At 32.9% G+C, this 13,379-nt stretch overlaps 1 protein-coding gene across 1 annotated transcript in view; it reads left to right on the top strand.

The window, feature by feature from the left end:
• The window catches only part of LOC123703519, a 173,174-nt gene that overhangs the window by 147,876 nt on the left and 11,919 nt on the right, over positions 1-13,379 (top strand). The window contains exons 6-8 of the mRNA XM_045651559.1: positions 2,511-2,638; positions 11,281-11,538; positions 12,615-12,852. Of these exons, the coding sequence (XP_045507515.1) occupies positions 2,511-2,638; positions 11,281-11,538; positions 12,615-12,852 (624 nt within the window). The remainder of the gene's footprint in view (positions 1-2,510; positions 2,639-11,280; positions 11,539-12,614; positions 12,853-13,379) is intronic.

Genomic DNA, 13,379 nt, shown 5'->3' on the forward strand with positions numbered 1-13,379 from the left:
ACTACTGGTCCGATTAGAAAAATTATTTCGGTGTTAGATAGCCCATTTATCGAGGAAGGTTATAGGCTATATTATCACGCTACGACTAACAAGAATGGAGTCACGGAGGTGAAACCGCGCGGAGCAGCTAGTTTTCCTATATAATATCCGGAACAGTTAAATTAAGTCATGTACGTACTAAAACTGGTATCTTTAATGCATAGAATTTTACATGATATACTATTACATAGGAAAGGAAGATCGTTATTTTAAATCATTATATTGCAATAGTTTGTGTATGCGTTTTTCCTTTGCATGTAGGTAACTTCTTATAAAATAATAACACGGTAAAATTAAGAAACATTTTTGTAAGAGCTTTAGTATTTGAAACTTAAATGAATTGGTACGAAATCTCTAAATTATATAGAAATCTAAAATAAATAATGGAATTATCTCTATAATTTTGCGAGAGAAATAATGCAAAGATACCTACATATTATACATTTTTAACTACTAGCGGCAAGCTTTTTAAAAAACTGTATTAAACAAAGCCGTGCTATATTTTATAGTATCCACAATCACGTTTAGTATTTTTACTATCTATTAACTAGCTTCCGCCCGCGACTCCGTTCACGCGGAAAAATTAAGAAAAATTATGATTTATTTTTTCTACGTATTTTTCCGGGATAAAAAGTATCCTATTTTATGCCTAGGATAATAAGGTATAATCATACCAAGTTTCATCGAAATCGAACCGTTAGTTTTCACGTGATGCCTTCACATACAGACAGACAGACAGACAAAAAATTTTTTAATCACATATTTGGGTTTGGTATCGATCCAGTAACACTAGTTATTAGTGCTATTAACACAGTAGTGCTATTTATTTTTTCAATATTTTCAATGAACGGAATTGACCCTTCTACAGATTTATTATATGTATAGATTAAAGCCTGCAGGAACACTGAATGCGTAGACCAAATTTCACAAAAAAAAGGTATTTCATCAAATGACCTTGTACCTGTTATAATGTCAAGTATGCATATTTTCTGTACACTTGAAACGTGTTGAGACGAAGTCAACGAATTTTCAGTCTGACCTCTACGATTTTTAGTTAACCATTTTTGTCTGCGACATGACAGTTTAAAATTCTCTAAACTAGTTTGTTTATTTATTTATTTGTATTAATTTGTTAGTCTCAATTTCCATTTTTGTCTGCGACATTACAGTTTAAAATGGTTCTAGTTTATTTATTTATTTATTAGTATTAATTTGTTAGTCTCAATTTCTAATCTTTCTTGTTAATGAAATTCGATATCAAGTTATCAAATTAAAGTATAAATGTCTTTAATTATAGCAATGTAGATACTTAACAAGGACAGCTACAATGTCAAGTAAATTATAAAATAAAATTTATTCAAATAGTACCAATTTCTTTTCAAAATTATTCTTAAAGTTTTGCTTTATTTAAATTTAATGTAATAATAGCGCAGATGTGCTATAAAAAATTTGTTTAAAATCAGTTGTAATTCATAAGACTTAGCTTTTAAATAACGTAATAAAACTTATTCGTAGCCTTAACATTTGAAACTATAACCCCTACATTATAACGTAACGTATATGAAATATTGGCCTATATTCTTACACATCAATTTTCAGTAATAAAACTATTACACCATAAAGTTGCCGTCGCGTTTAGACTCTCCATAAATTGTTATTACGCATTTTTATTGCGCCAAGTGCTGGCCACTATTATGGCAAGGTTCTTTTAATAAACTTCCAAGTTTCAGCTGGACAATTTAAAACCCTTACAAATTTATAAACGACATTAGGTATCAAATGTCGTATATAAAGTAAGGGTTTTTAAATTGTAGTTATTAGCAATAGATTAAGGGATATAAGTAAATAATATGTTTCGTATTGGTATTTTCAGATAGATTATTATTTACTATGTATTTACTGCTGTCTGATAAATATTGTACTAGTTTGAAAGTTCTTATTTTTGGCGTATTATGTTAAATACAGAAAATATAACTCTTGACTCGATACATTTTTAATAACGCATATATTTTTAACATAAAAGGCTCATAATTCTTAGTTATGGCCAAGTAAATTATAACTCATAAAACGATTGTGCTAAACACAGTTTCAATTGTTTTAATTTCTTTTTATATTTATAACTACTTTTCATAACATAAAATGGAAATGGCTCGGTCATCTGTATATAAATATAAATCTTTTAGCTTGCCTATAGCGTTTGGTTGGCTTTTCAAAAGGGAGGGGGGGGGGAACTGGGGAAAACACTGGGAATTATTAAGAAAATGGTATGGGAAAATGACGGGAAGACACACACATACACATGGAGGAATATCCATCCAATAAATTATTGTATTGACCTTTCCTTGATAAGTGTTCAAAGTTTTAATTAAATATGTGGTAAAAATCATGTCTAATGGAGTCAGTTTTACAAACATACAGGTGAAACTAATGAAAGCGAGTTAAAAAGATCTAAAGCTATGTCCACACTACAGGGAGGCATGTCGCGAAGCCTGGGCCGGTCTGCGTCTCTCTCCGCTCTTCGGATGCATTTGCCCCAACACCCACATGAAGAAACGATGCGACAGAATCTTTGCGGTTGTTAACCATAACCCCTGCGTTGGTGAGTACGCACCCTTAGCTTGCTTTATGTCTGTGTTTTGAGTGAGATAATATGTTGAATTCAATGTGTACATTGTAAATTTTTATTATCAAACTACGTATTAAATATAAATTCGATATTATAATAAAATACTAAAAACCCAACTCTAAAAAGATATCTATTTCTAAGCAGTCATATTATTTTAACTATACATTTATAACTTGTATAAAACAGATTTATTAATTATGTGAATCTCACATAAATAATAATCAAATAGGTATGAGATTTGATATAATATTATCATGTGACGGTACATTAATGACGTCACTAAATTATCATATTGGTTAGTGTTCCCTTGCTATGAATTTGTTACATAATTAATGATGGGGAAATTCATAAAGCGATCAGTTGTTTACCTTGTTCATTACGTGTTTATTTTGGATTTGAATAAATATTTATTTCATAAAGTACATTACAGAAGTAATTGTATGCTTAAATAACATAACAACATTGAACTAATAAATAATTTTATAAGTATAAATAACAGGCTCAATAACAAAAACTTCTAATAGAATCACAACGATCGCAAAAAGATTATAGAGAGTAGGTAAATATATTGTATATTTCCGAACGAAACTTTCAATATTGTTATTCGGAAAGTTTCTCAATCTAAGCAGGGAATTACAACTTAAGTAGAAGTGGTATCGTAATCATATCGCATCCAATAAAGTTAACTTCGATATACTTGTGTTTATAACCTTTGATCCGCATCGCAACTCTTATGTGATATTTGCTAGGGCTGTCACTAATGAACAATTATAATTTGTAATATGTAATACAAACATAGTTATTTAACGAATTTACTAAGCCTGAAATTTTAACCTAAGCCTAAGATTTATGTATAAAGTAATCAAGTATTTATACATGATACGACTATGTATTAACATTGCATGTAATCAATCAAAACTACGAATATAAATATAAAATATATATATGTTTAAAATTTAATTTCAGATCAAAAATATTGTTCCCCAAAAATTAATAGCAACATACAGTCAGGCCATAAAAAAAATTTAACAACTCAAATTTTCAATATCCCGATACGACGCTATCATAAACGTAATAAGGCAATACACATTTAACGTAAATCCTGTTTCAAAAGCCTTTAAAAATCAATCTACAAAATTATACTGCATGCTCCCCTCTGTCGTGAAGAACATAGGGCCAATTAAAATGGTTTTTGTTGCGTGACAACGAGACATTTCCAACTTAGCATGTAAGCTAGCATGCTACATTGGTCAGTACTAAATGCCTTAAGAATTATTAAAACTATGTTTTTCGATCATTGCGCGACGCCCAAGGAATTGATAAAAATTTTCGTTCACATTTTAATTACGCGTTGACATGGAAATCTGACGTCAACGTGACGTAAGCAAGAAATTAAAAGATTTGAACTTATTAGTACGTAACGTATTAAATTTAATGAAAGATAAAAATCTATTATTCAAATAAATTAAATGCAAAGCGCTAACTTAGTTTTCTTGTATAAGAATTATAAAATGGACTTTTAAATTTCTTATTGTGTGCGCAAATCGTAATAAGTAACTAATGTATCATTTATTTAACGGAAACTTAACAAACAACTACTGACCTATATTTAAAGCAATTTGCAATTTAAACAAACAACTACTTACTTTTAAAGCAATTTGCAATTTTAAAGGTTCCTTTACCTATAGGTAAAATTAATGAATCCATTTACCAAAATCACCAGAAATAGAGTCAAGCGTCAACCTAATAAATTTAAACTCACATACGAACAATGTTTATATTTAGGATCATGTAAATAAATTATCAAATACATTGATTCTAGTTTCATAGTCTAGTAATTATAATATAGCTCTATATTTCATCCACTTTCTCAGTTGTAAAAGTCTTATTATATCGTTGCTGTCAATCAGCACTGTGCTCAGTCACTAGCTACAGTCACTAACTTTAGAAGTTGTCTGTTGTTTCTCAGTGTGTTTTAACTAAAAACTGATGTACGTACAAAATGTAAAGCAATGTATAGAAGTTTAATTTAATCCATGCTTATTTTACATGCTGTTTAAACTACCGAATTATTACTTTTTGTATGCTAGCGAAAGACAATAGATATTCCAAATGGAAAAGGTAGATATTAGGTTTTAGACATCTTCAACTTAACATTAAATCTACTGACTTGATTTTAAAGGAATGAACTCTTAATGTCGTTGTAAATGTTGTGAAAACAAAAATTTAAAAGAATTTTCTCACTGAAGATGGTAAATCTTCTCGTTATTTAACATTATTGACGTAGTAGTTGACGCGATATGACAAAAATTTCAAGCACAGCTACCAGTGGTGACAACTTGCAACAAATGGGATGCATTCAAGTAGGTATTTAGGTATTTATTTACATATATATTATTTTCTGTGTATCTTGTGTATCATGTTAAATCGTATATTGAAAAGGTAACAACATAATTAAGAGTTTGATAGAATTAAATTAATTTCTATTTATCTTAATTATAGGGGTATAAAAATAGATTATGGCCGATTCGCGCAGATCTACCCGATATGCTTACAAATCGGTCAAGCTGTTTCGGAGGAGTTCAACTACCGTATCTCTATTTTTTATATTTTAGACGTAGGTATATAAGAAATCACACATATTTTTGTACGACTACTGCAATTCAACACCAATTTACAATCATTACAATTTGTATAGTCCTATAACTGAAAATAGAAAAAGTGTCAACCCTAGTTCTATTGGAAATTAAATTGAATTCCTTTGGAATGAGAACTCACTTTCCTTTAATGTAACCGCAAAATTGAAGACTTGTTGTTAACAATATTAAAAGATTTTATCTCTTTTTAGTTAAAATTAAGTATTACATTCAAATGACCTTCAATGTTTTAAATCTTACTTATGAATAATTATAACGTACTTTTTACTCTTACATATCTATATTAATAAAAATGAAACCCGTTTCGCGTTGTCACGGCATACCGCGTGGACCGATTTCGATAATTATTTTTTTATAATATTCCCTGAAGTACGAGGATGGTTCTTATGGAAAGAAAACATAAACATGTACTACGGGCGAAGCCAGGGCGGACCGCTAGTTAATAATACAAATACTCGTAGCAAGTCTGGTTCAAAAATAAAGTGGGTTATATTATTATGTTTCCAATTATTTCAATGTCGGATATATAGAGTTTGCTTCATAAATCACAGTTCAATAATTTAATCTATTAAAGTTCTAACTTATACAATATACAGTCATATCCTAATATCTTTTCTTCACTATACGAAATTAATTCCGCTGAGTTATAATGGCATGGAATTATTACAGCGAAGCGAAGCGCTAGTTCTTTAATAAAATCCTTCACAAACATCTCTGTTTTCAATTTTAAAGATTACAGCGAGGATTTAAATGACGGTTCCTATTTATATTTGTTGAACCCGGCTAATCTCTGGCTTGAAATCCAAAGTTGCTCAAGTAACGGTTGGATTTTGCCTGCTTGAGTAAAATTACTTCGCGCAGAACATTTATTTTGAAGATTGAAATTATGTAATTTGGGATTACTCGTGTCTTATGAGCATGTGGAAACAAACATCTTGTAGGAACATGGAAACATGGAATCTTGTAGGAATATGGAAAACTCGATACCTACTCCGATTTCTTCGTTTTTTTAAGCTATTGCATAGCTTCTATCGCGGGCCTTGAGCGCGGGGACCGAATCCAGAAATTCCGTAAAGAAAAAACCTCACGCTCCGCACTCCGACGGGCTCGGAGGTGTGGCTTGAAGGCATAGCATGCAATAGCTTTACCGCGGCAGTCCCCAAGTGCCACACGTCTTTTTTTTTGAGAGAACTATGAAACAAATAACTTCCTTAAATAAAACATTACATTACTTTTGCTAAAAAAAATATGAATAAATACTCCAAATCCATTCAAACATGTTTACAATTTATTTTACCAAAATATTATCAAAAAATTCACAATCTAATTTTCAAAAAATATCATACAATAATTTGAAAATGTTTTGTAAGTTCTTTCTCCTGACAGTTTAAATCTGTAAACTACCCCGTCTGCTTATTTAGGATGTGTTTAAACATTTCTACAACTTTTGTTTTTCGTAACAGAGGTCGACACAAACAATACAACTAAAACAAAGCATTGTGCGGCTTGAATTAAATACACTTGGTACCTATAGAGAAAAATATTAAATTGGAATATTTGTACAATAAAATACCTTAATTCTAAATTTTGAGCGATTCTGCAGATGAACATATTTGCACAGTCATCTTTCACCATACGATAAAGTAGCATTTACACCTAAACAAAATATACGAAACTCCAGTCACCCTTCGCGCCAATAACATCAATTGAATAATAATCTAAAAATCAAGAAGGCATACAAAAGAAACAATAGGAAGGAAATCCATTCACTTTGCCGCCTTTGTGCGAAGGGTACTTTGAGGTCGGTCTACAGAAGTAAACCTTTTGAACAATTCTTTGACACCGATTTTCCGTCCTATTTTGTGATTGAGGTGTTCGGGATTGCGTAGAAAAGTAAAATCGGTTGAAACAATGTTTTGGGGCTAATTGAAGTGTGTTATTTCTGAAATGATTAATGAATGAACTAAGTATGATTTGGTATAATAATTCTTTCGTGGCGGAAATTTTACGCAGCATAATAATTTTCATATAATTATAAAACAATATGTATGTAAGATAAGGAAGGATAATATATAATATAAGGATACATAACTTAATTTGTACGTAACGTTAACAGAATATTATAACACAGTATTACGATATTTACTATAATATTGCAATACTGTGATTATAACGAATATGAGTACCTTGGTTGTTACAAAATATCTACGAATAACATTGTACAATGTACAAATAACAATACAACAGTTAAAAACAATTTCCTATTCCAAGAACCAAAACCATTATTTAGATTTCTATGAAAAAAAGTTTACCATTTAATAGAATAGCTACTGTTATTTATGTTTCAATATTAAACCCATAAATTAATTATTAAATAAATATACAGTTATAATTTAAAATGTTATGTTTAAAAAGACTATTTACATTCTGAAGGATAAAAACTTAATTATATTAACTTACCTTTCCGTAATGAGTTACGTATGTTGATAACATGCAAGCGTGTAGACGGAAAAATATTTAAAAAATAAACGATTACTTCATACAGAACCGTATATTTAATATTCATCTGATATATAAAATTCTCTTGAAGTTAAACTACTCCGAAACGGCTTGACCGATTCTGATGAAATTTTGTTTCGGGTAGGTCTGAAAATCGAACATTTTTACACCCCAAACTCCAAAGTAATGAGAGTAAGGCAGAAATACATTTTCCGGAACAGCTAAGTTTATATTAGTAATTGTCTCTAAAATCAATATTAAAACGGGTCAGAATGATAAATGACATGAAAATTTCTGAACTGAATCAAGATTTGAGATTTAATGGCACTTTTACAAATTCCTTAAATCATAGCGAGAATATATTTTCAATTGGAAATTTGCTTCGTTCTGAGCTGCTAAAATTTATGTTAGTTCATACTTGGCAAGGACTGCATTGTGACAAGCTTTTCTTAGTGAATATGGACATTTTAAATTCATTTTTTCACTCTTCATTAGCGACTCTACATGCATATTTCTTATTTCTATTAAGTTCCATAGTTCGGCCTGGAATAAAAATTTCAGATTTCATCTTCTCTGTGCCAAACTTAATAAGTGCAGTAAAATAGTTAATCATAGTTGTTTTACTTTTATTTATATTTCATTATTTTTATTTCAAGTTTCAATACAATTAATTTATAGATATGAAAACCCGTTATTCGTCGCATTATGACAAAATCCTCACGCTTTAATTACAATTTCTTATTACAAGAACCACTATCACTTTATTATTCTCGAACGTTTTGTTAACTTAATTTGGGACAGAGAACAGTTAGTTTTACTGTAACGGGTTACTTTGACCTGTGCCTATAAAACATTGACGACAATAAGTTTCGCCCGGACCGTTTTATACGTGGGAACGAATACAACTGTTCGAAAATTACTCTGGTTACTTGTACGGGGAAATATCCGAGGCTCAGTGAAAAATAGTGGTAACTGCTGTAAATTGTGAAGTGACATTCTAATAAATGTGTGATGTTTCAATAGTTTTTTAATAATAATAATTTGTTTCAATTTGATACATTTATCTAATTATAAGTTGTATAACATATTTATGTATTCCATATTGGATGTAATACATAAATATGTTTATTTTTTTTAATATATATCAATCGAATATAAAAACTGTATTACATATATAATAGGTACCTACTTTGTGTGCCTTTCGGCTGCAACATACCTATTATTATATTACATATTATATTAATGTTATACCTACAGCCTCTATGAAATATATTCAATCACGATAGTCAACAGCAAACCTAGTAATATTTTCACTTCATAAAAATGATAAAGCTAAAAAATATTTTTGTCGAACAAATATTTGTTGAAAATCTGTGAATTGCATGTCATCGCGCTGAATTCGTGTTATGATAGGTTCTTTTCAATAACAGGGTTTACGAAGCTTTGCTCGATTTTTCTCTGAAAATATTATCTCACTCAATACAAATGTATAAGATACTATATAGCTTTAAGTGTTAAATATAATGGCAATGCTTAGGAACACCAGTGACTTAATGTGACACTATCCGTCATTTCAATAACTAATAATTAACAATTGCATATCTTATGAATAATATGTGTATAAGTACAGCGCCTTGTGGGACCCCCGAAGTTACTCCTACACATTGTAAACAACACGTCATATTATTTTACCGATGTGCATTATTGTGTGCCTTCATTTCATATATTTCAAACAAAACACTAAAAAAATAAAGAACTAATTTTATATTTTATAACAAATATAAACCACAAACATAAACACTTCACCTAAAAGCTTCATGAGTTCTAGACTCAAACAAAATAGTTGTCAACGTGTTATATTAGTTTTGTTTCGTACCTTTTTATTTTCGTTCATCTTTTCGTTTCGTTACCTGCCTATTAATTTCTACACTGTTAGATGCTAGGCATTAGCCTTAGGAGAAAGTTAGATCACTAATTTACTACACAAGGCTGTATACCTTTATGTTTCACGGACACTGAGCTTCTTTTTAGTGTACTCCTGACCTCACACACCGTACATGCCCGCAGTTACCTCAACTCTTGGCTTCACACCTTCGGCCTTCGGTGATGGTCTGCGCCTGCTACTGATAGCGCATTGTCGGGGCGGCGTACAATATCCTTACTCTTATGTCTACCTTTCACGGGAGTACTCTTAAGGGAGGCGTCGATTTGCCGGCGGAGCAAAGTCGATGGTCCGTTAAGTGTATTCCGAGTGCGGTTCGGCTCGGGGGCGGTCAGTGGTTGTTGGTAACGTGGTTGTGGGGCAGCGGCGGCCTGGGGCGAATGTCCGCCGGCGGTGCGAGTGCTGTTCGAGCCGAGGAAGCCGGCCGCTCGCGCGCCGCCGCTCACCAGATACGCGGCCCCGGACGGTACCATCCTGCTGCTCACGGAGAACGGGACCCGCCTGATGACCCGCGCCGCCGCCGCAAGCCTGCTTCGCGCCGCCCTCCTCTCCCCGCGCCCCTCTCGGCCCCGTCACGGTAACCGCCGCCGCACCTCTCTCTCTCTCTATGTGTCTATCGGATTCCGTCGCCTCTTGCACTGCACGCTTCGCTATCGCTTCGTAAGGTAGGAGCGCGTGAGTGACCAGCCTGTTTGGCTGAATTATGACTGAATTCACTTTGCAATACGCTTTCATTGGGTAAATATGTTGGTGATCTTGCAAATTTTATTCAGGAGAAAAAGTATTTTATGGATTGAAAGAATTCTAGAGGTGTGAACGTTTCGTCTTAAAACATTTTTAAACACGACATTGCCTCATCCTTCATTATCATTAGATGTTATGAGCACTTGAAAAGGTTAAAGGTGGGAATAAAACGGACTTCGAATGTGATACTAGAATATTCTGAATCTTAGTATTAATAGAAACAATAACTCGTTTCCGCTGCAACCGACTCTAACTTTAGTTTGGCTTTGAAAGAAATGAAACCATTAATTCGCTCCTACTTTATGCCCGCATGCTTTCAGTACTGCTACTTTCCTTTATTCCTTAAATTTAAAACCACTTTAGACTTTCAACGGAAGGGAATGAGCCAATTAATCCAATTAACGCGATCGTTTGAAAGTCTAAATTGTGTTCAATGTATATATAAGCATGCTGCATGTGTCTGCATCTCCTATTTCTACGATTTCTATGGTTACTGCGCGGCATAGATTTTGCTTAACGACTGTTTTATAACGTCGTAAAGAGCTTTGCTAATAATAAATAATCAGTATCCAAAATTAACGTACGTGGTTTTTAATTTTTGTCCTTTGTATCATACGTTTTTGGATATCGTTGTTTGTTTGTCGTTTTTTATTTAGTAGGGTTATGTATATATGTGAGACCGGCCCTGCGCGATCGCCTTAGTAATTAGAGTCCGTTCGCGCTACGGCCCGGTCGTCGCTTGCCTCAGCTAAGCGATACGGATTCAATTCCAGTAAAGCTGATGTCGGACGGACGAAATGCAAATCGGAACACGACAGGCGTGACGTCATGGATTGGCGGTATGTCGATAACGCAGGACGGCAATCTAATCGCCCCGGACAACATAATGAGTCACGTCCATCGCTATGCGAGCCCGCACTACAAACCCCACGGTCATCATTACCACCGCTGGAACCATGAGCCGGGGGGCAGCGAAGACCCGCTATACGCGACCAAGACCGTCTACGGACCGGGATATATCGATGAAAACCGTATGTATTATTACGTTCACTAATCTCTAGAAACTAGACTAGTCTTAAAGAGATTAGTCGACGATTAAGATTAAAGTGTTACGATAAATATCAGGTACACTAACAAAATATTTAACCATAGATATCGTAACGACACGTTTAGCTTCGGATCTGTACAGGTAGAAGAACACCGTCATCAAACACGGATTTGTTTCTGGCACTACCAGGACTCATGTCATTACCATCCACTTTAGTCCCTAACCCAGAGATAGAGAGTTTAGTCCCGTAGATTTAAGGAGGGTTTTACCGGTAGATAAAAAAGTAAAGCTTTGCGTAGTGAAAGTAATGAATAAGCATCTAGAGCTTACATTTACCTTGCTTTCTTAATTCATACAAGCAAGAGAAGATTTAAAAGCGGTTTAGACAGCTTTGACACATCTTCGCGAAGCTTTGCGATTCAGATTTATGCGAGACCAATTTTGTGTGTCGATTTAACTACTTTTTTACTTGACTTTAAATTTATATTTAGGTGGTAAGTTACGGAATAAGATTCGGATAAAATTATATTTTTACAGTTATACACAATATTAGCATGGTATATCGAGTTTTGCTTGCAATCAAAAAGTTTTTCTCACGTAATATAAATCTATCATGATCAGCTCATACTGTACACGAGTTCCATGATTTCACAAATTATTTAATTATTTTATAAGTATTTCCTATTTACGCATGTAGTAATGTATTATTACCACTTTAACACTATTTTATTATATTACATTATTTATCCATTTTTGAGTTATATTTTTATTTGGTTTAATATTTACATATTTTCATGACACGTTTATGTGATATATTTTATTTTACGAGTATATTTATTTATTCCTATAATATCAACATGTATATGGCACAGCACACAGACGAGATATTTTATTATTCACACTGACAAATCCAACTTAGTTTAAATTCGGTTAGCAATAGGTCGAACGTTCGAGGCGTCAAAGCGATAGAAACGTATATCACGAAATAATACTAATATTAGACAACCTGCACGTTTCGCACAAGATGGGCGCATGCTAATATATAACATACACCTACAGAGAGGATTGGGAAGGAAAACGGTAAAGCAGGTGACGACAAGGCGGCGCTGCAGTCGACGTGCCACGTGGCGCTGGACACGTGTATCAAGGACAGTGAATGTGTGGGGTCCCTGACGCCGGTGCTGCAAAAGTGTCATGCGACGGACTGCGACCGAGAGGGGTGCATGGCGGCTCTGCGGAACTTTTATAGGAAGCCTGGCGTTCATTGGAACACGGAAATCGCGTTTTGTTTGTGCAAGTGAGTATACTATTTATGAATTATGTGAAAATGGTACAAAGATGTTAATTAGGTTTAGTTATGAGTGTGTAATTCTTATATCAGTTTGCTCTACTATGATTTATTATAGTAATTGCCGTGCTTATAAGTTAATTTGGCAGAAAATATTGTTTGAATGGTAAAATAATATTAAATAATCATCTTATTTATTAAATATACCTACCAATCTTAACAATAAGAAATCTTTTACAAGTGATAATTTTAAATTAAATTCTCACATACAGAGTAAAATAAGTTTAAGCTACACTTGATATGATTTGTAGCTCTTCGTAAAAAGAAGTTGGATAAAAGATATTAAATTAACTATTTTAAATGTAAAAATAAAAACTAACGACTCATAAGAAAGCTCTACATGATTAATCAAGTTTAAAATCCACGACATTTAATACATAAAAAAGCATTCTTCTTTCGAATAGTCGGATAAAATATCTCCCCTACTGGACCTCAAACAGGAAAACACTGTACATTGTGTAGCCCGTGATTTACTT

Source organism: Colias croceus, chromosome 26 (genome assembly GCF_905220415.1).
Source record: "Colias croceus chromosome 26, ilColCroc2.1".
NCBI lineage: Eukaryota > Metazoa > Arthropoda > Insecta > Lepidoptera > Pieridae > Colias > Colias croceus.